Source organism: Herpailurus yagouaroundi, unplaced genomic scaffold (assembly GCF_014898765.1).
Source record: "Herpailurus yagouaroundi ecotype Mexico unplaced genomic scaffold, PumYag 28, whole genome shotgun sequence".
NCBI lineage: Eukaryota > Metazoa > Chordata > Mammalia > Carnivora > Felidae > Herpailurus > Herpailurus yagouaroundi.
Genome location: NW_024412376.1, coordinates 47,577,875 through 47,601,804, shown reverse-complemented (window position 1 = coordinate 47,601,804; position 23,930 = coordinate 47,577,875). Strand labels below are relative to the sequence as shown.

At 40.3% G+C, this 23,930-nt stretch overlaps 1 protein-coding gene across 4 annotated transcripts in view; it reads right to left on the bottom strand.

Moving 5' to 3' along the window:
• Positions 1-23,930, bottom strand: part of RNF150 (ring finger protein 150) — a 292,882-nt gene that overhangs the window by 136,942 nt on the left and 132,010 nt on the right. For all 4 annotated transcript variants that reach the window (XM_040473333.1, XM_040473315.1, XM_040473324.1 and 1 more), the window contains exon 2: positions 182-432. In XM_040473333.1, the coding sequence (XP_040329267.1) occupies positions 182-432 (251 nt within the window). The remainder of the gene's footprint in view (positions 1-181; positions 433-23,930) is intronic.

The following is a 23,930-nucleotide window of genomic DNA, read 5'->3' as shown; positions in this document are numbered from 1 at the left end:
CATGTGTATTTGGGAATGATCTGGAAAACTATATGGCAAATGGTAACAGTGTTTATGTTGAGGGTGGGGATAATAGGTGATTTTGTTTTTGTCTTGGTATTTTCTGTGATTTTCAAAGTTTGTGTAATAATATGTATTACTTTTATAGTAATTTTTAAATAAACAATTTTTTGCTACTCACCTGGTTCCTGTCCCTGGCATTTGCATATCGAAACCTCTGGATATAATAAAAGACCAGCCACGCGAGGGATATGATCATCAGGACAATGAAGGAGATGGAGACAAACACAACCGAAGTGCGGCTCACGTATTTCTGCAAGTTCCGGGTTCCAATGGTGATGTACATTGTCACGGTGATGTTCCTTTCCAGAAGGCTTACTATCTCCTTCCCTTTTGGTTCAGGAATCATTATTGCCACGATGTCTTCAACACCTGTTGTGACGGAGGCAAGAGAGGGACAATAAGGATAAGGGGATAAGAGAGAGGGGGGAAATCATAGTGAAATGTCTAGTCAAAGTAACACGTAGCCAAATAATGACCCTACTTTTGATAATTCTATGCCAGATCTAATAGCTGGAAACAGAGTCAAATTCTCAACCTCCTTCAGTTACCTTGGGATGCTGCTGTCTTATATAGGAGAAAAGAACCTAAATTGAACTCATGATCATGCTACTCTCTAGCTCTCTAAGGTTCTGACCCTGGTCTGATAAAAGTGGACCCCTTCCTACCTAGCCCAGATTATGGTTCTCTGTTGCATCTCACAGACACTGAGGAGGGGAAGAGGACCTACTACTCCATAGCAAAGGGGTAAAATGCCCAGTTCTATGCTACCTGTCTGCACATTCTCTTTCCCTCTCATGGCACCAGGAATACTCAATTCTCTATCATTTCTAAGGCAATTTTCTCCTATGCTGAGTACCCAAAGTAACTCCAAATGGGTCTCTTTCAAGTTCTAATGATTTGTAAACATAAAATCATGGTCTCAGAACCATTTTATGCTTATTTTATCTAATTCAATGTAAACAGCTTGCATTTTCTCATACCAAGCAAAGGGATGATGGAGGCTGTACAGATAATTTCAAAATTGTTTTTCCTCAACTGTCAAATACTCCTTTACCACAATATCCATTATTGGACAGTTTGAAGCAAAAGTGGCAATTTTGGGGGTCTGAGTTACCTGGGTCACTGTCCCTATTCTTTATTATACTGTGAGAGGCACAACCTCTTGGTGAGAAGTTCTGGGGACTCTACAGGGAGTCTCTAGTATGGATATGATTTCAGCTCCAAAATGACCAGCTCAACATGTCACTGTGGCTGATACTTGAACTAGACTATTAATTTCAATTTCACAAGGATAGGTTCTCAGGTATCACCCCAATTCATGCCCATAAAGTTCTTCAAGAGCCCCACTTCTATATGGACACAGCCCATTCCTGGGGTCACTACAAATTAAAAGGTGCAAATTTGCAATTAGGATGTTGTAGATCCGGGGCAAAATTAAACACTGCTATAGCTGCTTAAAGCTGACCTTGTTCACGTGCAGAGGTCAGTCAGCTACCGGAACTACCAGATTACATTTGTTCAGAGTGTTACAAGCTCTTAGAGGCTACTTAGGGCTTTCACTTGACCTTGATCTCTATGCAAGTTTTCAATCCTAAATTCCTTGATGGCATTTCACTGAATAAATACTTTAAAAGCTAACTATATACAAAGGTATTTGTATGTGCTACATCAATTATCTATTTTTAAAAATCCCTAAAACCTTTGTATTGGCCCAATGGTACAAATCATAAAGCCCCAATGTTTAGATTTGGTTGTTATTTCTGAGAATTACTGAAGCCAATGGCTTGAATTTCAGCTTTGCAGAGTATTACTGACAATTCTGATGCTCCTCTTTTCATGTTTACTTTGGCTAATGGCTGCCTGTGGTCTGAGGTTTTGGGAGGGATTAAGGCTGCTGATGGGTTTTGTCTCTACAGAAATATGATCTTCTGCATACACTGGACTAATCTGACCTGGTGAGGCTCATTCCAGTGCTGTAGCTATTTTACAGGTATTTAAGTAGTGGTAGAATTATAATTTTTTCACTTAATTTACTTCCATACTTCCATCTTTAAAGCATGTCTATTCAGGACTCTAGGATTAGATTTTTGAGGATGGGATCTTGGGGTTATTTATGGGACTTTGTATGCTCAGACTTGCACAAATTCTACATTTTTATTCCTATTTCAGTCTTTTTAATTATCTATTTTTATTGAAGTATAGTTAATATCTAATACTGTATTAGTTTCAGATGTACAACATAGTGATCCAACAATTCAATTATGCTATGCCCACCATGATAGGTTTTACATTTTTTAGCAGTCAAATTTTATTAATATATTCCTTTATGGCCTTCACTTTTAATTCTCTGCTTGGAAAGTGCTTCCTCACTCAAGGTGAAAGAAATACTCATTGAAAATGGCTTCTCAAAACATGATCGTTTTTACATTCAAATCTTAAACAACCTGAATGTGATTTAGTAACAATATTTACTCAGCTCTTATAATGTGACAGGCAGAGAAGAGACAGGATGCAGTTTATTTTTCCCTTAAATTCTCAGATCTGTTCGGATCTACTTTTGGAGTTTTTAGTAAGGCTGACGTATCTTTTGCTGAACCTGCAGCAGGCTGCTTTAGTTGTGTAGTTTTTAACATATTTATTGTCTGGTGGCCTAACTCTGTCTTCGCTAATTCTCCTCCATACAACTTTCCTATTATATACTTATACTTAAAAGACCATAGAGCCTAAGAATGAAGAGTCAAACCCCAGCTAAGCATTTTAAAAACAGGCAACCAAATTTTAGGTATCCACAGAGTTTTAAGTTACATCTTCATCCATTTTTAAGGACCTAAGAGAACATTTTCTCTTCCTGTAGGGCAAAGTATAATTAACCATTTTAAAGCATTTATTTTAAACATAAGTGCTTAGTTAACACTGCCTGTGTTATTTGTATCACTGGTGTACCTTCACGACAGAGGATAACCACTTGGAAAGAGAACAGTGAAAAGGGCAGTGAGGCAGTTCTATTTATTTAGCCTCAACTTTATTCATCTTTCTAGGGCTAATGATGGTAAAAAAAAAAAAAAAACAAACGGATTCTTGGATATTTCTCTATGTGCTTTAGGCTATGGGTTATTGTGCATGGTAAAAAGGGTATGCATTTATCCCATAGAAACAGTCATTAAGAATTTAGGTACGGGGCGCCTGGGTGGCTCAGTCGGTTAAGCATCCGACTTCGGCTCAGGTCATGATCTCACAGTCCGTGAGTTCGAGCCCCACGTCGGGCTCTGTGCTGACAGCTCAGAGCCTGGAGCCTGTTTCAGATTCTGTGTCTTCTTCTCTCTCTGCCCCTCCCCTGTTCATGCTCTGTCTCTCTCTGTCTCAAAAATAAATAATAAAAAACGTTTAAAAAATTAAAAAAAAAAAGAATTTAGGTACTTAGGGTATCCAAAAACAGTACAATAAAGTGGATCCGGATGAATTATCTCATCAGTCTTATCAATGCACAAAATCGAGGGCAAAAACTACTACAGGGTCTAATATGTTCAAATGAGACATATGTACCAGTGTGAGTAATCAGATAACTCCCTGATCTTTGCTTCATTGTGAAATGTGCAGCTGCACCGTCAGGGAGGAGCCAGCAGACTCTCCCCAGGTATACGGCAGTGTAATTGCTTCCAAGGTGTGTGTGAGGGAGGGAGAGAAGAAGAGGTGAGAACATGCTGAAAGCCGAGTGATCTCGCAGTTACATGTAGCCCTAAGTATCTAATCTAGGACACATGGGAGACTCAGCGACTCAGGGAAGAGAAATTAACAAGTAGCATATTTCGTGGGGGTAAAATCTACAAAGAGACCCTGCTATTTGGGTGCTTCCGTGTTTACTGTAACACCTACTCATTCTGAGTGCGGCTTTTTGTGAAATTATGTCAGCGGACCATTTATTTCCCTCCCAAAGGCACTGTACACTACTGAGTGACCGCTGTTATATAATTATTGTGTATTCTGGAAAGGCTCTTGAGCCCTGTGAGACAACGTGTGAGAGGCACACATATGACCCGGCGGCCAGACAAACAGCAAGAGCACTCTGTATTTTTAGTGCTTCCCTTCCCAGGGGAGTGCTCCATTGACATTATCTCATTTGGTATATGCAGATAGTAAGGGATCAGAGCAAAAGTTCAGAAAGCTAAAAGATATTTAATAACCAGAAAGTCCGTTACTTGTAAATTCAAAATCAGGTTATTAAAACACTGCATTAAGAGAATGTCTAGAACACCAGCAGAGTGCTAGGTATTTTATAGGGCTGGCCGACCTGTTCCTCCCTGTGCATCTTGGAGAGAGATAACATCCCTCCTAGGTTCCTGTGATCAAAAATCCTTTTTCAATTCTCTGTGTCCTCTATGGAGGGCCTTTTGTAATTTAGACAATAATAAGAAAAGGCTACAGTGCTCCATTTGTGAGAATTTCTATTTATATACTTAATATTTACTTTTTTTTTTTTACAATCAGCTCCTGATGATCATTTATTCTTGTGACATAATGTATATAAACTGATCTTAAAAACTGCAAAGTATTTACATAAATTTAAAGTATTACCACTTAATTAAAAATATTTTTGGGGCACGTGGGTGGCTCAGTCTGTTGGGTGTCTGACTTTGGCTCAGGTCATGATCTCACGGGTTCATGAGTTCAAGCCCTGTGTCGGGGTCCGTGCTGACAGCTCAGAGCCTGAAGCCTGCTTCAGATTCTGTGTCTCCCTCTCTCTCTACCCCTACCCAAATCATGCTCTCTCTCTCTCTCTCAAAAATAAATAAAACATTAAAAAATTTTTAATAAAATTAAAAAAAATTTAATAAACACAGATGTAAAAGTCCTAAATAAAGCACTCACAAATAGAACTCAACAAGACAGTAAAAGAATCTGCATGATCAAGTGGGATTTATTTAAGGAATATGAGGGTGATTTAACATTAGAAAATATATTTATGCTTTTTAATACATTAACAAATTAACAAAGCATATGACCATCTTGTGCAGCTAGCTGTCCTTCAGTATCTGGTCTCTTTCTTGCCCACAATATTAGTGCTTTAGGTAGGCACAAGCTGACCAGTGGAAAATGTTAATTCCTAGCCTCCCTTGCAGCTAAAGGTGGCTATGCGATTAGTATTTGGCCACTGAGATATGAATGAAGATGATGTTTGCCACTCTAGGGTCTTATCCACAAAGGATGGAGCATGTGCTCCCCAGACTGCCTCCCCTCTTCCCTGACTTCAGTTAGAGACATGTGGAGCAGCCAGCTTCTTAGAGAAGGAAGCCCATGTTGAGGATGGCACCCATTCCTGATTCTTATTAAGAACAGTATAAGGGAATCTCCTTAATGTGATAAAGCTCTTCCGGAAGTAGCACACTGGATGGAGGAAACAACACTAGAAGTTCTCCGACTCAAATCATGAGTAAGACCAGGAGGAGCCAACATTTAAAGTAGGAGTGATATCTGGCACAAAGAGACAGAAACTAGAGTGCAACTCTTGGAAAGGAAGAGTGCAAGCTGTCATTATTTGAGAAAATCACATGACCACCTAGAAAAGCCAAGATAATTTAGCTTTTAAAATTAGAAGAACATTCAAGTGAGGCGCCTGGGTGGCTCAGTCGGGTAAGCGTCCGACTTCGGCTCAGGTCATGATCTTGCGGTTCACGAGGTTGAGCCCCACACCATTCTCTGTGCTGACACCTTGGAGCCTGGAGCCCACCTGGGATTCTGTGTCTCCCTCCCTCTCTACCCCTCCCCTGCTCACACTCTGTATCCTTCTCTCTCAAAAATCAATAAAAACATAATTTTTTTAAATTAGAAGAACATTCAGTAAATACAAGATTCAAGATTCACATTGAAAATGAAGAACTTTCTGTACACCAGTAATATCTAACCGGAAAATGTAATGGAAAAAATGATCTATACATAACAGCAACAGATGTCATAAAATATCTAAGCATACGCCTAATAAACACTAGCCCCAAATGAGGAAAACTGCACAGGCACACCAGGGTGGCTCAGTCGGTTAAGTGTCTGAATCTTGATTTCGGCTCAGCTCATGATCGCACAGTTTGTGAAATTGAGCCCCTTGGGATTCTCTCTTTCTCCCTCTTTGCCACCCCCCACCCCAGCTGCCGCCCCACCCGTGCTCTCATGTATGTGTCAGTTCTCTCTCAAAAACAAACATTAAAACTGTACAATAAAGTTTCTCTGAGAGACAGAAAAATTTCTGAAGTAGATTTCAACTTAACCCAAGAGTTATTTAGTATTATATAGTTTCCAAACACATGTGATTTTTAAAGTTATTCATTTGTGGGGCACCTGGGTGGCTCAGTCGGTTAAAGCATCTGACTTCGGTTCAGGTCATGATCTTGTGGTTCATGAGTTCAAGCCCCGTGTCGGGCTCTGTGCTGACAGCTCAGAGCCTGGAGCCTGTTTCAGATTCTGTGTCTCCCTGTCTCTCTGACCCTCCCCCATTCATGTTCTGTCTCTCTTTGTCTCAAAAATAAATAAACATTAAAAAAAATTAAAAAAAATTATCCATTTGTAATTATTACTATTTTATTGTTTCATTATGGTCAAGGAACACAGGTTCTTGATATTATTCCTTAATCATCTAATACATTTTAATGGGATAAATGTTCCATTTGTGTTCAGAAACACTGTATTCAAAACCATTTTTTGTTTGGTATACGTATCTCATTGATTAAGCTTATTAATTACATTCAGATTTTCCATATCTCTTAGTTTTGTCTACACAGTTGCTTGAAAGGTACGTGTTAAAATGTCTTATACAACTGTTGCTCTGTTTTCTCTCTGAAGTCTTGTTAGTTGCTGCTCATTATTTTGAGTTTCTATGGTGAACTGCATATGCATTCATGATGGTTATATCATGATATATATTGTTTGCTGGGGACAGGTCTGAGGTCATCAAGATTCTTGGTCTTTGTCAGTGATCTGTTCTTCCTTTTTGTAACCTTTTGAAGTTAACCTTTTTTTTTTTTTATGTTTATTTATTTTGGAGCGAGAGAGACAGAGACAGAGTGTGAGCTGGGGAGGGGCAGACAGACAGGGAGACACAGAGTCCCAAGCGGGCTCCGAGCTCCAGGCTGTCAACAGAAAGCGAGATCATGACCTGAGCTGAAGTTGGACACTTAAGTGACTGAGCCACCCAGGGGCCCCAATAACCTTTTGAAGTTACACGTGAGAAGAGACTTTGATGTTTTTAAATACTACATCTATGAGTATTCATCAGGTATTTTGGTAGCACACTAGTGCCCCTTTATCCATGGTTTCGGTTACGGGCAGTTAACTGCAGTCCAGAAGCACGTGATCATCCTCCTGACTTATCATCATAAGGTCCATAGTAGCCCAACACTATGTCACAGTGCCCATGTCATTCACTTCATTCTGTCTCACTGTGTAGGCATTTTACCATCTCACAGGATCACGCGAGGAAGGGTGAGTGCAGTACGATAAGGTATTTTGAGAGAGAGAGACCACATTCACATAACTTTTATTACAGCATATTGTTATAATTCTTCTATTTTTATTAGTTACTATTGTTACTCTCTTATTCTGCCCAACTTATAAATTAAGCTTTCTATAGGTATGTATAGGAAAAAACAGCATATACAGGGTTTGGTACTATCTATGGTATCCCCTGGGGGTCCTGGAACATTCCCCTTCAGATAAGGGAGAACTACTGTCCATGAACACTTTCAATCTGGGTTATTTCATTACTTTCTTTATTTCTAAAACATGTATATTCATACTTTATTCAAATATTTCCTCCTATATTGCTTTCTCTCCTGTGATTCCTATTATCCTGTTGGTGGTATTTATTCTATTCACTCTATTTTTATACTTTCTTCCTCTCGTTAAAAAAACTTTATTCTAAAATAATTATAGACTACTAGTGGCAAAAGTAGTACACAGAGGTCCCATGCACACATCTCACAACTTCCCCCAAAGGTGGTCTCTGGCATATTACAGTGCATTATCAAAACATGAAATTGACCAGCACATTGTAATTAACCAGATTACAGGATTTAGGCTTCACCAGTTTTGGCATGTGCACATTTTTAAAATGTCTTTGTGTACAATTTTCATCATACACGTGGAGTCATTTTATCACTACCACAATTAAAATACTGAAATACTCCAACACCAAAAAGGAATCCCTTGCCCTTTTTCCCTACCCTTGTCTCTGATGTCCACTTACCTATTCTCCATCTCTAGAATTTTATCATCTCTTGAATGTTGTATAAATGGAATCTTACAGGGGAGCCTGGGTGGCTCAGTCGGTTAAGTGACTGATTCTTGATTTCAGCTCAGGTCATGATCTCTCAGTTTGTGGGACTGAGCCCCACGTCAGGCTCTGCACTGACAGTGTGGAACCTGCTTGGGATTCTCTCTCTCCCTCTCTCTCTGCCCCTCCCCTGTTCGCACTGTCTAATAAATAAACAAAACAAAACAAAACAAAACCTTGTAAGTGGAATCTTATAGTATGTAACACTTTGATATTGGCTTTTTTTTTTAAATCAGCATAATGCCCAGACTGTTGCATATATCAGTAATTCATTTTTTTTTAACCTAATGAATGGTATTCTATGGTATGGAATATTTAACCACAGTTGAACTATTCACCCATTGTTGAATATATGGGTTACTTCCAGTTTTTGGCTATTAAGAATAAAGCTACTATAACCATTAGTGTACGAGTGTTTGTGCAAACGTAACTTTTCATTTCTCTGGGACGAACGCCAAGGACTGCATTGTTAGGCCGTATGGTAGCTACGTTTGGTTTTTAAAAGAAACTGCCAAATTGTTTTCCAGAGGGGCTGTATCATTTTACCATTCTCACTGGCAAATGTGTGAGTGATCCAGTTTCTCAGCATGCTTGCCAGCATGCGGAATTATCACTATATTTTAGCCCTTCTGATAGGTATACAGCAGTATTTCATTGTGTCTTTTATAATTTCTCTTCATCTATTCTGGCTGACTTGTGGAAGTTTCTCAAGCTGATCTTCCAGCTCATGAATTTGTTTTTAGTTGTATCCATTCTGTATTTTTATCTCACTTATTTGTGTTCTTTATTTAAATTATTGCATTTTTCATACTAAATCTTTTTTTTCTTTTTAAAATAAAACAACTTTGGTTCCTTTTTTAAATTTAAGCTACTTTATTTATTTTGAGAGACAGAGAGCATGAGCAGAGGAGGGGCAGAGAGAAAGAGAATCCTAAGTAGGCTCCACACTGTCAGCATGGAGCCCGATATGGGGCTCAAACCCACACACCATGAGATCATGACCTGAGCCAAAACCAAGAGTGGGTCACTTAACCGACTAAGCCACCCAGGCACCCCTCTGGCTCCTTTTAAAAAAACGAAAACATTGGGGCGCCTGGGTGGCGCAGTCGGTTGAGCGTCCGACTTCAGCCAGGTCATGATCTCGCGGCCCGTGAGTTCGAGCCCCGCGTCAGGCTCTGGGCTGATGGCTCAGAGCCTGGAGCCTGTTTCCGATTGTGTCTCCCTCTCTCTCTGCCCCTCCCCCGTTCATGCTCTGTCTCTCTCTGTCCGAAAAATAAATAAATGTTGGAAAAAAAAATTTAAAAAAATAAAAATAAAAAAACGAAAACCTAAACTAAAAACTTGTGCTGTCTAGGATGTTCTTTTAATATTTGTCCTCCATGTTTTCAATCATTCTTTCTCAGCTGGTATCTGCTCACTTTGTACTTTCTTTAATAATGGTGGTATTCTTGGGGCGCCTGGGTGGGTCAGTGGGCTAAGCATCCAACTTTGGCTTAGATCATGATCTCACAGTTGGGGAGTTCGAGCCCCGGATCGGGTTCTGTGCTGACAGCTCAGAGCCTGGAGCCTGCTTCAGATTCTGTCTCCCTCTCTCTGCCCCTCCCCCTCTTGCATGCTCTGTCTCTCTCCCTCTTTCTCAAAAAAAAAAAAAAAATTGTAAAACACTAAAAAAAAAAGTTGGGGTGCCTGGGTGGCTCAGTCGGTTAAGCATCTGACTTCGATTCAGGTCATGATCTCACGGTTTGTGAGTTCAAGCCCTGAGTCGGGCTGTGTGCTGACAGCTCAGAGCCTGGAGCCTGCTTCGGATTCTGTGTCTCCTCCTCTCTCTGCCCCTCCCATGCTCATGCTCCCTCTCTCTCTCTCTCTCTGTCTCTTAATAATAAATAAATGTTTAAATAAATAAATATATAAAAAAATGGTCGTACTCTTCAGATGTCTCGTTACATCTGCCTGTGCGTTCCTATTTCCCTGGTGGAATCAGCTACACTGCCCAGTCATATTTTCAGTGGAAAGACCAAGGCAGGTGCTCTAGTTTTGTTCCTCCAGGAGAGATTAAGGAGAGGTACAAATTGCTCAGATGGCTCCCAGGACAACTTCCTGGTTGTGCCTCCTCCCATCAGGCAGTCCCTCTGCAATGCCACAGGCAGCTCACCGTCCCCTTAGGTGGCCCCAGTGCCTTTGCCTGAGCCACTGCTGAAGTTCAGGCCTCCCAAGCCAGGAATTATCTCCCAGGTCCATAGCTCTGCACATCATCTGATCCAGCCCCATCTCCTACTCGTGCCTTGCTTCTCAAACCTCCCTGTGTGACTCTTGCAAACCTGAATCTCTGGCTGACAAATCCCCTAGTAACTCCCATCTCTTAGAATGATTCCTTTACCTCTTGGCTTGGATTGATCTGGCTGCCTGACAAGGACACTAGTTTCTCTGAACCGTGATTAAGAGGAAAGGTTTGGTTTTTAAAATTTTTATTTATTTTTATTAAACCCCACTCTACATACCTCAGGGCCAGAAGACGGTCTGATGTCCATGCTCTACTTCGCTACGTCCAGACTGTTACTCCCAGCCCCTTCCCATCCTCCTTTGAAAGACACTGGTCTTTGGGATTCTCTCCACCTGCATTTACAGCCCTGTCTCTCGTCTCCTTGTCTTGTCTACCAACCTTCTGATCATCTCTTTTATCACCCCCTTTAGCTCCTGGCTCATAACATTCATCCTCCTTGGGTTAGCGTTTTAGTATTCACAAGGATGAGCCGCCCAATACACTCTTCCCCACTGATCTTCTTTTTCCTCTAGTCCTTCTTACTCACCCTGGACCTTGTCACTACTAAGAAACTGCATCACCTCTGAAATCCCGATTCAAAGATGTCACTTTCCCAATGCCACCTCGTCTTCGTCTAGCTCTCTTGTGCAGGTAGCCCCCTACCCATGATCTCCCCACCCCTGACAGTCTTACTACCCCTACCCACCAGCCCTCTCCTGGCTTCACGTCTGTCCTTGCTTTTCTATCCTACCCTCAGCATTGATCATTGCCCTGGTCTTCTATTTTTCCATGGAACATGCCCTGCAAGATTTGCTTTTTCTATGCCTCCCTGTGATTGTGTGAACACTGCTAAGAGAAAATCTCACAAATCATATGTATTCACTTCCAATTTATGATCCCTTTCCACAAATGAACACCTAACACTCCCCATTCTACTCCATTCTGGACCCGCTCTCCCTCTGTCCAAATGAAGACCTAGGATCTTTACATCTCTCCTCAAACCTCCTGTGCCTTCTTCCCACCCACCACTTATAGCTAGTGATCTTACTGCAGGAGTCACTGAGAAAAAATACCCACCAGAGGGAAATATCCTGTCCCGTTACTAAATGAGGTAATTCATAATGAAGCACTTAAGCACAGGGCCTGCCATATAAAAACCACGATATAGATGTCAAGTTTTATTAGGATCATTACTGTTTTACCACTGCCAAATACACAAATGGGACTGCCCTGGCCCCATCCTTTTCTTAGCACTATGCCGGACATGTTCTCTCTGCTACAAAGGCTTAAATCCCATAAGTGCAACTGTGCCCCACCAGGCACATTACTAGTCAGATGTGGGCAAGGCACATAGGACATTTGAGAGAAAAGCAAATTCCCTCTCTTTTCCTGCTGATCTTAAACAGGAACATCTGGGAGCTAAGCTGTGGTAATCATCTTAGCACCACAAGGGGAAAAGACTAGGGAGAGAGCAAAATCAGGGCAGAAATAATGTGATGACATGATGTGAGAATTGATCAAGCCATACCTGAAGTCGGAATGCCTTTGGACTTTTCAGCTAACTTGCTAAAGACAGTTTGGGTAGAGTTTTCTGCCATTTGCTTCCATAAGACATAACCAGGTAGTTACCCCCCAAAATATGTGTGTGTGTGTGTGTGTGTGTGTGTGTGTGTGTGTGTGTGTGTAAAAGAATCCAGGTCTTCTGAATCCCAAACCCACTATCACTAAACCTCATTATATTTCCATGTAAGTTCTTAGATGGTCTATAACTTTACTTTATTTACCTGAATTCACATTAACATTCACCCTTAGTGTTTTCATCTGTGTACATTTCAGAAAGAATGTCCACATCAGCAAAATTATTATTGTCTGCCTGCATATGTGATTCCAAGCCCATGCTGGGCCATGAATGAGTGGTCATTTCAAATGGTGCCAGAGTGTGTTCTGTTAGCTCTTCTACCCAGGGAGAGGTTAGTGTTATCCTCAGCATGTACCTTTCCTGAAACCCATGCGTGACCACTCTTGCTGGGGATGGGAAGGAAGGATGTTTTCTGGGATACAGTCTTAGTCTGGACTATTAATATAGTTTTCAGGGGATAAGAACAAATTCACAGTAGGACTAATTAAGGACTGTAAAATTTATCATTCAGGAACCAGACAGAAAATCTGTAGTACAAATCAACAGACATGATTGATTCCTCCAGAACACCTTCAGGTTCAAAATATTAAAGGTTCATTTGAGTTGCTGGGTAAAAACTGGTTGATGTGTGCTCTGCCAACGCTTTGCTTAAAACCTGAAATATGTCAAATGCTGGATGCTTCCAAAGTATATTTTCATTATGCACCAGATCCTTTAAGTGGAGATTTATCATTACAGTCAGGCAGACACTCAATAACAACTTTGATCGGGTCAAAAATGTTTAGAGGAGATGCTAACAATAGCCAATTTTATTTTCCTGGGAATGGCTCTAGTAACTTAACTCACTGATGTCAGTTCCTCAGCTATACTTGAGATGATAAATGACTCACACTTTTTAATTAATTTGTTAATATAATATAATTTATTGTCAAGTTAGCTAACATACAGTGTATACAGTGTACTCTTGGTCTTTGGGGTAGATTCCGGTGATTCATTGCTTACATACAACACCCAGTGCTCATCCCAACAAGTGCCCTCCTCAATGCCCATCCCCCATTTTCTCCTCTCCCCTGCCCCCCCCCATCAACCCTCAGTTTGTTCTCTGTATTTAAAAGTCTCTTATGGTTTGCCTCCCTTCCTTTTTGTAACTATTTTTTTTCCCTTCCCTTTCCCCATGGTCTTCTGTTAAGTTTTTCGATGACTCACACTTTTAAAAAAAATCATGTTTTCCTGATTTGCAAGTGTACAGAATTTTCTATCAGTTATGATAATTGTAGGGGGAGTAATGAATATATTCTATTTTATTTATAGCCCCACCTATAGCATTTTCTTAGAACATATTAAGTCAATCAGACTCAAAAATAATTGATTCCTAGTTTTTGTGAGAATTTTAAATGGTTAAAAATGATATAGAGTCCAGGCTTGAAATAAAACAAATAATAGAATACTAAATTGATCTGTACAATAATTCAGTTTTTATTACAGCAAATAATCTTTTTCAACATTTATGTATGTATGTATGTATGTATGTATGTATGTATTTATTTATTTATCTATTTATTTTTTAAATGTTTGTTTATTTTTGAGAGGGGCAGAGCATGAGTGGGGGTAGGGCAGAGAGAGAAAAAGGGAGACACAGAATGTGAAGCAGTCTCCAGGCTCTGTGCCGTCAGAACAGAGCCCAATGTGGGGCTCAAACTCACGAGCCATGAGATCATGACCTGAGCCAAAGTCGTGCACCCGACCAACTGAGCTATACAAGCGCCCCAATTATTATTATTTTTGAATTTACATCCAAATTAATTAACATATAGTGTAATAATGATTTCAGGAATAGAATTTAGTGATTCATCATTTACATATAACACCCAGTTCTCATTCCAATGAGTGCCCTCCTTAATGCCCATCACCCATTTAGTTCATCCCCCCAACCAACACCCCTCCAGCAACCCTCAGTTTGTTCTCTGTATTTTAGAGTCTCTTATGGTTTGTTTCTCTCTTTGTTTTTACATTATTTTTGCTTCCCTTCCCTTATGTTCATCTGTTTTGTATCTTAAATTCCACATATGAGTGAAATCATATGGTATTTGTCTTTCTCTGACTTATTTTGCTTAGCATAATATCTTCTAGTTCCATCCACATTGTTGCAAATGGCAAGATTTCATTCTTTTTGATTGCCAAGTAATACTCCATTGTGTGTATATGTGTGTGTGTATATATATATATACACACACACATATACACACACCACATCTTCTTGGTCCATTCATCAATCGATGGACATTTGGGCTCTTTCCATCCTTTGGCTATTTTCGACACTGCTGCTATAAACATTGGGGTACAAGTGCCCCTTTGAAAGAGCATTCCTGTATCCTTTGAATAAATATATAGCAGTGCAATTTCTGGGTCGTAGGGTAGTTCTATTTTTAATTTTTTGAGGAACCTGCAGAGTGGCTGCACCAGTTTGCATTCCCACCCGCAGTGCAAAAGGGTTCCTCTTTCTCCACATCTTTGCCAACATCTGTTGTTGCCTGAGTTGTTAATTTTAGCCATATTACAGCAAATAATCTTGCTTAAAGAACCTTCTGCTTACATATAAAATGCTTCAAATTCTAATTTTAGCTTGGATAAAAACCAATATACATACAAGTCTCATTAAAGAGCAAACTGATGGAATCCCAGGATAGGAGCCTAAGAGAGACCAAAATTCTGCAGCATTTCTCCCTCCCTAATAATCTAACAAATGAAATTAAATAGCAGAATCATTCACTGTAATTTCTAGATGGGTGACCTTCGAAGGTTTAGAAAATCTTTAAGCTGTAGGTTCATGATCCCCAAAATTCTCATAGCAAACCTACCTAGTCCAAATGGGTGAGTGAGGATTAAATGAAATAATGCATATAAAGAACCCAGAATTAGTGGGTGTTTAATTAATAGAAGTTCTTATTATCATCAACCTCATTTATCAAATAATCATTTAAAACATTCCAAACAGTATGAAACTTGCATTTCGGCCACAGGAGGTAGGGTAGGGGTGGGAAGGAGCACATCAAACTTGGCTTCCAAACTGGTTTCCCCAAAGGATGAGCTTCTGAACAACTTCTACCCCCTAAGTGTCACAGGGACCCCCCCCCCCAAATAGCTGGGGGCCATGAGGCCCAGGCTGAGCAAGTTGTCATTTCTGCAACATGAAAGGGTTGACTTTCCACCTTACAATGGTCAATAGAAGGAAACTCTTTGAGGAACATAATTAGGAAATTAATCTTCAAAGGAAAAAGTGAACATAACTGAATGAGCAATTAACGGCCTAAATCATATTGCTGTTAAAGTTAGTGAAAAATAAAAAAAATTATGTGATTTTTAGTTTTAAAACAGTCATATAATCAAAGAAAACATGGATTTATGTTTTGTTTTGCTTTGAAACACTGGGAAAAATCACATCAACTACTCCCCAGTAGACTATTTTTAACAATGCACGGCCAAGAACTTAGAGTTACACAATTTAAAAAAAAAATCACAATGTCATGGAACTAAGGAACGTCTACATATTTATGGTATACTATTATGTGACATTGCATAGAATAGGGAAATATACATGAAACATTTCTTCTCACATTTTTTGATTAATTGACAGAAGTGACCCGGAATTCCCAATTCACTGCATAATTATTAAATGCCTCATTACTTGATTTGTCTCTAGGTTTCTTTTTTAGTAATCCCCAAAGTTGTCTTCAGTAGTCTTTGAAAACTAAAAGTAAGAACTCCCTTTATTAAAAGTCCAGATTGGAAAACCCCTTTCTTAAGAGCAATTAAAGTTTATTATTTTCGTTTCTAAGAGGAAGCCGGGAATCCCCACATAGTTTTTCCTATAGTAAGATGACAGGGGCTATAAATTCAACAAATAATACTAATGTCAGTTGAAAGACCAACTGTCAATAAATATATGGAGAGAACATAGCAAAAGTGGGACAGAACTTGATGATATAGCTTGGCAGATAGCAAAAGGACATCTCAAGGCTCAGCGCTCAAACTCCAGTGAAGTGGAGAACACTGAACATCCCTTGGCCAGACCAGTTGTGATAAACATTTGTATGAAATGCTTTCAGACTAATGTAAACAAATAACATCTATAAGCCTCCCTGGTCTTTATGCCTCCATCAACAGATCTCACGGCAAGGGGAATGGGGCACATTTTATCCGGATCTCAGGTCTAGGAAGGGGAGAAGAGTGGGGCAGTTGAATATTTGGAAAGAGCTCCACAGATCTGAAATACACCTCCCTGTCCTTTGTTCAATACATTCTACACTGTGAGTCAAACAGCCTCTATCACAGATGCCGTCCATTGCCCATCCATATCCCATGGCCCATACCATTTTAGTGCACGTTGTCCTGACTTTCAACTGCCAGCACTTGCATTTCTTTGCCTGAATGGCTTCCCTTGCTTACTAAATATCACTCTGTGCGTAGGGCAGAGAAAGGAGGAATTGCCACAACCACAGAGCAGTCTTAAACTAAGACTGCGGAAATAGTGCATAAGTACATTGGCTCCCTCCTCCCTGTGCTGGTAGAACTCTGTGGCACATTTCCACACATTTCCCAGAGCTCTCTAGTAGAATTAAGCTTCAGTGTCTCACAGTGGTAAACTGCTGAATAACACATCTCTTATTGGCTCCTTTCCTTCCCTGTCACATTTCTCCATTTCCAAACAGGTATTTCCTGGAATTACCTCTCAAATGGCTTACACTTGAATTCTTATTTTAGGTCTCCTTCTGGGAAAACCCAAACTAAGACTGTGCCAAAATTTGCTTCTCTTCTTCTTTCTTTCTTTCTTTTTCTTTCTTTCTTTTTTTTAATAGATCCCTGATGCCCTAAATACTAGCTATCTTGGCTTGTCACACACTGCTTCATAACTATTACTCTTTAAAAGGTTTACATATGGAAAGAAAACATCAAAAACAAAAACATAAACTCCTCTCCACTAATTTTTAAGCTAAAGAATCATTCAGCAGAAGTAGCTTTCATACCTTCTCATGTCCACTTGCCCTAAAGATAGTTATAGTCACATCTGAAAACTACTTGTTCCAACCACCTATCTGAAGGGAGAGTCCAGTATCCTTCTCTCCATCTCTGGCCTTAGGAGAGAAGGATATTCTTTGGACATTGAGCATTCTCTGAAATTACTGAATATATCAGTCATTCTCTAAACATTCACTGAAATTATCGAACATTCTGGAAGGCTCCCTGACATGGTAGCCACCAGACACATGGTGCTACTGAGTATTTGAAATGTAGCTAGTGTGACTGAGGGACTGAATTTTCAATTTTAGTTAATTTAAATGTTAATTTAAAACAACTACTCAGTTTATTTATTGGAAAACTTTTAAACATTTTTGAAACAACTTGGGTATGAGAATCTACTTTTCTAAAATGTAAATTTTATAAAAATTTAAATGTAGATCAAGTATGTCTGATAAAAATTTAGTACCCGCATTGAAATATTCTGAAGCGTAAAGTACACATTGGAATTTAAAGAAATAGCATGAAAAATGTCATTTGTAATTAATATTTGATATTAATAAGGAGATTTTTATATTGATTAAATGTTGAATGATAACATCTTGGATATATTGGGTTGCATAAAATATACTAAATTTAACTTGTTTCCTTTTTTAAAAAAATAGGACTAGAAAACTGAATTACAAATGCAGGTCACATTATATTTCTATTGGACAGCACTGTTCAGTCACCTTACGGACAACTTTTACTTGCTAGCCTTGTGGTAAAATCATTGCTGTATAAAAAGATTAAGACAAGAAAACACTCCTCCCTGTTCTTAAGGAGTTGACATTTTAAAAGAAATGTCATAGGCTTGGTTATAATATTGAAACCAAACTTAAAAGCAAAATAAAAAGTAAAGGCATATAAAACTTTCTCATGGAAAGTAGCTGTTCTGTTATAGGAATAGATTACTCATATTAAATTACAGAAAGGGAGTTAAGAAACAATGTTCTCCTCTTGAAGAGCCTATAAAGCTTGCTCTGCCTGAACAACGGAGCAAATGCTCTGCCAATGTCAGCTTTCTAGATGTGAATGGGGTAACGGAATCGGGCAATTAGATCTTCGAAGGGGTCTCATCATCTACTCTGATTATCACCTATCTTATTTTACAGATGTGGGGAAATGCCGTGTAGCCAGCTTAGGCGACTTGTTTCAGGTCAGAAACGATTTTGTTCCTACTCAAAGAAAAAACACTGCCATTAATTCTCAAATATAATTTATGTTCCTATTAGTGAAAAATTTTCCATCACTGCAAAGCTCCTATGTTAAAAACAAGTGGTTCTCAGATGTACCAACTCTTCTTGATACTTGGCCTCACATTTCCTTCCATACGTCTAAACAGTATGTGTATACTAGTATTTCTTGGATGATCAATTTTGGGTGTTTTCTGCTGACATCTTGCCATGTAGATGGCATTCTACCTACATCCCCATCTAATCTCTCACTGGACAAATCAGTAATACTCAAGGTAACACTGCTCATTTACAGCCAGGTTGTACCGCACAATTAAGTGCCTTTTCTTCATTTTCCCAAAAGTGTGTCATTTACAGCATTCTCTCATTTGCCTGGGTTTCCACATTCCCATTGTTATTTTTTCCCCAGATGCTACTCTCTCTGCATATGCTTACAGTAACATTTTCCGTATTCTTGTAATATACTAGTTCTGTTCGTCTTTTCACCTGGGACACTTCTCTCCTGGAACCCACTGTTCTCTGGCCCCACCATGACTGGTTGCCTAGAAGTGTGATACACAGTTGTCAGCTCGGGGCTCGTTTTACAAGGCAATCCAGTGATTTGAAAAGTTTCCTTCCCAAGTCAGCTTAAAGACTATCTTTTATTTATATTTACCCATATACTTTACACAACAGCAAAACACTACCACCAACACCACAAATGCTCTGCACGTTTAAAACACACTGATCTGAAGCATCTTGGTTGCCCCTCCGGCAAACGCTATCAAAAGCCGCAGGGTGCTGAGCCCCATTGCTACCCAGACCTGGAGTCCGTGGTTGGCTGATGTCAGTCAGCATTATCTCCAAGGTTACTTTTGGTTGAACTCCTCAATACTTAGCTCATCACCGTTGGAAAAGAGAATCGAGCGGCTTTTTTTTTTTTTTTTTTTTTTTATGTCAAGGAAATGTGGTCCCATTTGGAATTTAAGGCCAGGGTTTCATTTTTATGGTGGTGGTGATGAGGGCATCCTGGTTCCCACTGATCTGATCTATTCATCGAAAGAAAGCACCAGTGTTAAGCTGACCACTGACAAGCTTCCAAATACGGAGAGAGCCATATCAAGTTCTTGCAGAAACACAGAGTTCTACTTCTGGGAGCTACCTAGAGACCATCTGTCAAGTCTAAACTCCACAGTTTGCAGAAGAGAAAACAGGCTTAGAGGTTTACCCAAGACAAAAAAGGGGCCGGTAGAAGCTTGTAAGTTGGCCTCTAAAAACATTTAGAAAGATAAAAGTAACTGGTTGCTAACAGGTGAATTATGGTCTTACAGGTGGATGCTGTTGTTTTGCACAAGTTACACTTCCTGGAAGAAGCAAACTCATTTAAATATTTATATTGATAACTCCAACTCGGGCATTTATCCTGTAATACTACAACTAAGAAGCACCAAATCACAATATTTCTACATTGTTTTTCTTTTCTTTTCTCTTTCCTTTAATCCCATGAAACACAAATCTTGAGAATTTATTCGTTATTTACCACCTGGCTTTGGAAAGTACTTGGAGCAAATTATACGTTAATGCTAATGGTTAGCCTGGGTCTAGAAAGACCCAGCTAGTCACAGGTTGCTGAACAGTGAATTAAGGGCATTTTTGCTTCTGGCTTGGAGACAGCCTTGCCAAAGTCCTTGGACACGGGACTGAAGACACTGACTTATCTGTGTAAAGAGAAAGTGGCCAGTTACACGAACTAATGAAAAAATGAAATAGAATTGCTCCTCCTTTGTTTCGGACCTGTTTTTTAGCATCTGTTCAAATTCTCCAAATTATAGTGAGGCCACTCTAGACAGCCCTGCTAATGCACAATAATGCTATCATTTATATTCATTGGCTTACACATGCCCACGGATGGCATTCTAAACACCAACGAACTAAAGCCCTCTTCTGACACCTATCGCCCGCTTTCCATATGCTGCCTTCACAGCCAGTGCAGCGTGTTCATTATATGGTGCTAATTGTTTCCCTTTGCTTATTCTAGAAATTACTACTTGTTTTCTTTTCTTTCTTTTTTTTGTAAACAACTGAAGTGAAAGAAAATGATAGCTTTTTCTACCACATTAACAACTTTCATTTGGAAAAATCATTTGCAAATATTAGCTTCTGGAGCCTTAGAACCATTCCAACAGATTAAAGCTGTAAAACTTCATTTCATCACTAGAAACATACCACTTTGAACAGCAAGATCTCAACCTTAAATAAGATTCTAACGAAGGCAAAACATAGTTACGTGTTTGGGTTGCTGAGCAACCGATAAGGCATCTTTCTAAATCTGAAGCAAATAAACTTATTCTAACTGAAATCTAAGAACAATATTTTATATGGAAATAATATTAGCTAAGGGATAAATCTAGAGAGCTCTGAGAAGCATGGTTGTTTTTTTTTCCCAGTATAATGATAGAATAATTATACCAAACGTGGAGAGACTGAAATCCTTTTAACACTCTTATCTTCAGATAGTCCACATCTTAATGAGGTCACTCAAGAGCTAAAATCCTTAAAATAATGAAAAATATCTTCTCAAAATATAAAATACATACAATAATAGTAAGCATGGTTTGTTCTAAGGAGGAAGGGATTTTATTGATAATATGAAAAGCTAGGGGCACCTGGGTGGCTCAGTCGGTTAAGCGTCCGACTTCGGCTCAGATCATGATCTTATCGTTCATGAGCTCAAGCCTCGCATCAGGCTCTGAGCCTGGAGCCTGCTTCAGATTCTGTGTCACCCTCTCTCTCCTCCCCTCCCCTGCTCACACTGTGTCTCTCTCTCAAAGTAAATAAACATTAAAAAAAAGAAAGAAAAAGAAAAAGAAGAAGAAAAGCCCTCCAGGTTCTCAAATCCCTTGTCTCAAAAGAAAACTCAGTAATGATTCCAACTTGGGTTGTCCTTATTTAAAATTTTAGTGTACTTAGGTATATTTTTATGTACCTTATTCTCAGCTTTCAGAACTTCCATCTGAGTACACAGGAGTTGTCATACAACCTGCTTGGGATAACAAGGTAAAGAGCTAACCAGGCATTTGGGGGGTGCAGTGCGGGGAAAGGAAGATGAAGCAGAAAGCTGAGCGGTAGAGCTGTCCCTCTGGGTGGGCTTGGAGGAGCAAAGCAGGTGGCTGCATGGTCAGCTGGGCCCAGGCCTTGCCCCTGTGGCTGGTACAGGGGCAGAGCTTGGTCTGTACCTAAAGCAGCCTAGGGAAGAGCCACAGTGTGCCCCACCTTTGACTCTATGAGTGAAGCTTTCCTTGCTGTGAACAAGGCTGTCTGGCCCTGGTGGGGGAAAGACACTCAAATACCTATTTCTGGGCACCTGGGTGGCTCAGTGGGTTAAGCGTCTGACTTTGGCTCAGGTCATGATCCTACAGTTTGTGGTTCGACCCCCACGTCAGGGTCTGTGTTGACAGCTCAGAGCCTGGAACCTGCTTTGGATTCTGTGTCTCCCTCTCTCTGACCCTCCCCCGCTCATGCTCTGTCTCACTCTCTCTTTCAAAAATAAATAAGCATTAAAAAAAAAAAAAAAAAAGAAATACCTATTTCAAAGGGTGAGCAGGGGGTATTAAGGAGCAATCCTCCTTTTCTACCCCAGGCACAACTATGAAAGTTGGGGTCAGTCCTACATGAAGAGGGGGTCTGCTTCTTCTTGGAGAAAAGAGCCAGGATTAGGGGGACAGTTTCCTGCCGCACAGGAGTCGAGGAATGCCCTTGGAGCAGAGTGCAAGTCACATCAGTCTTCCTCCTCAGGATCTGCGAGAGGTAGAGAGGATGCTCCCAGAAGTGATGCATCTTCCCTGATGTCAAAATCAGTCTTGTTGGGTGTATTAGTTTCCCACTGCTGTGACAAATGACCACAAACACAGTGGCCTAAAACAATGCTAATTTATCATCTTAAAGTGTTAGGGGTCGGAAATCTGAAATGTGTGTCACCGGGCTAATGTCATAGGTGTCAGCAGGGCTGTGCTCCTTCTGAAGACTCTAGGGGACAATCTGTTTCCTTGGCTTTTCCAGCTTCTAGATGCAGCTCACATTCCTTGACTCCTGGCCACATCACTCCAACCTCTGCTTCATTTTTGTCAAACCTCCTCCTCTCTCTCTGATCCTTGGGTCTCCCCATCTCAAGATTCTTCAATTAGTCACATCTGCCAAGTCCCTTTTGCCACACAAGACAGCATATTCCCAGATTCTGGAGGTCAGAATATGGACACCTCTGGGGTGGGGGCATTACTCTGCCTATCACAGTAGGCGGAGCTTGGCAGTAGGCTGTACTTGTGGAGTAAGCTTCCCAGAGGCGTGTGATGGGAGCCAGCTCTTCCCTGAACACAGCGGCGGCTCGGATTTTCTCAGATGTTTACATAGCTTGGAGAGTATTTACAATTTCCCTAAGGTCTTCATCCTGCTTGAATAGACTGACTTCAGCCAGGGGCTGATTTCAATAAACATGGAAGGCATTATTTCTCAAAGTTGAGAAGGATAGCTCTTAACATCCACCGCACCCCCACCCCAAATCCCAGCACACTGGCAGGCATTCAGCAGTGAGAAAGATCTTGGGGTGAGAATTCTAAGTAAGGCAGTGCCACACGCTCATTGTAAAACACTGGCCAGGAAGGATGACAGGCCTGGTCCATTTTGGTATGAAAAAAAAGTCGCATGTGTGGGTGTTGTTGGCATAACAGTGATAATTTGCCTCCTAGGGCCAAAAATAGCTGTCACCAGCATCTGAGAATGCAAGAGCTTCCTAAATAATTACCCACTCCATCTCCACAGCCTCTAGACCCTTCACAAGCCACACGGAGACACGCATGCTTCTAGTCCCTCCAAGAGAACTGCTCGTGGAAAGGATAAAAACAAGAGCCAGCAGATTAGCCATGTTTGGAATGGAAATCCAAGGGCATGCCTGCTCCAAAACAGCCAAATCCTGAAAGATTTTAAACAAGGTTAAGCTGCAGCCAGATTAACATCTCCCTGCAGTAGGGGTTACCGGGTTGTCTGGAAGGCCAAGACCCAAATGATCTGACAAGAAGGGCGAGTCTAAAACGCAGCTGACCTGTGTGTGTATCGGGCCAAGGGTGCAAGCTGGAGGCAAGAATAAAAGTCCTTAGGAGTTTATTTATAATAAATATTGATACTGGAGGAGGAGCTACTGCTCCAGCATGCACACGCGTGTGCACACACGCACACGCACTCTACTGTCTAGTTGACCAGCCCTCATCAAACCAAAGCCAGAGGTTAATATTGAACAAATGAGCGACCTTATTGTGGGGAGTGACCACGTGACAAAAACTGCATTTCAAAGGCAACAAGACCAAAACTACGGCCCTCGGGAGGAAATCCAGGCTATGAAAACAAGTTTTACATATTCCCCGCGGACTG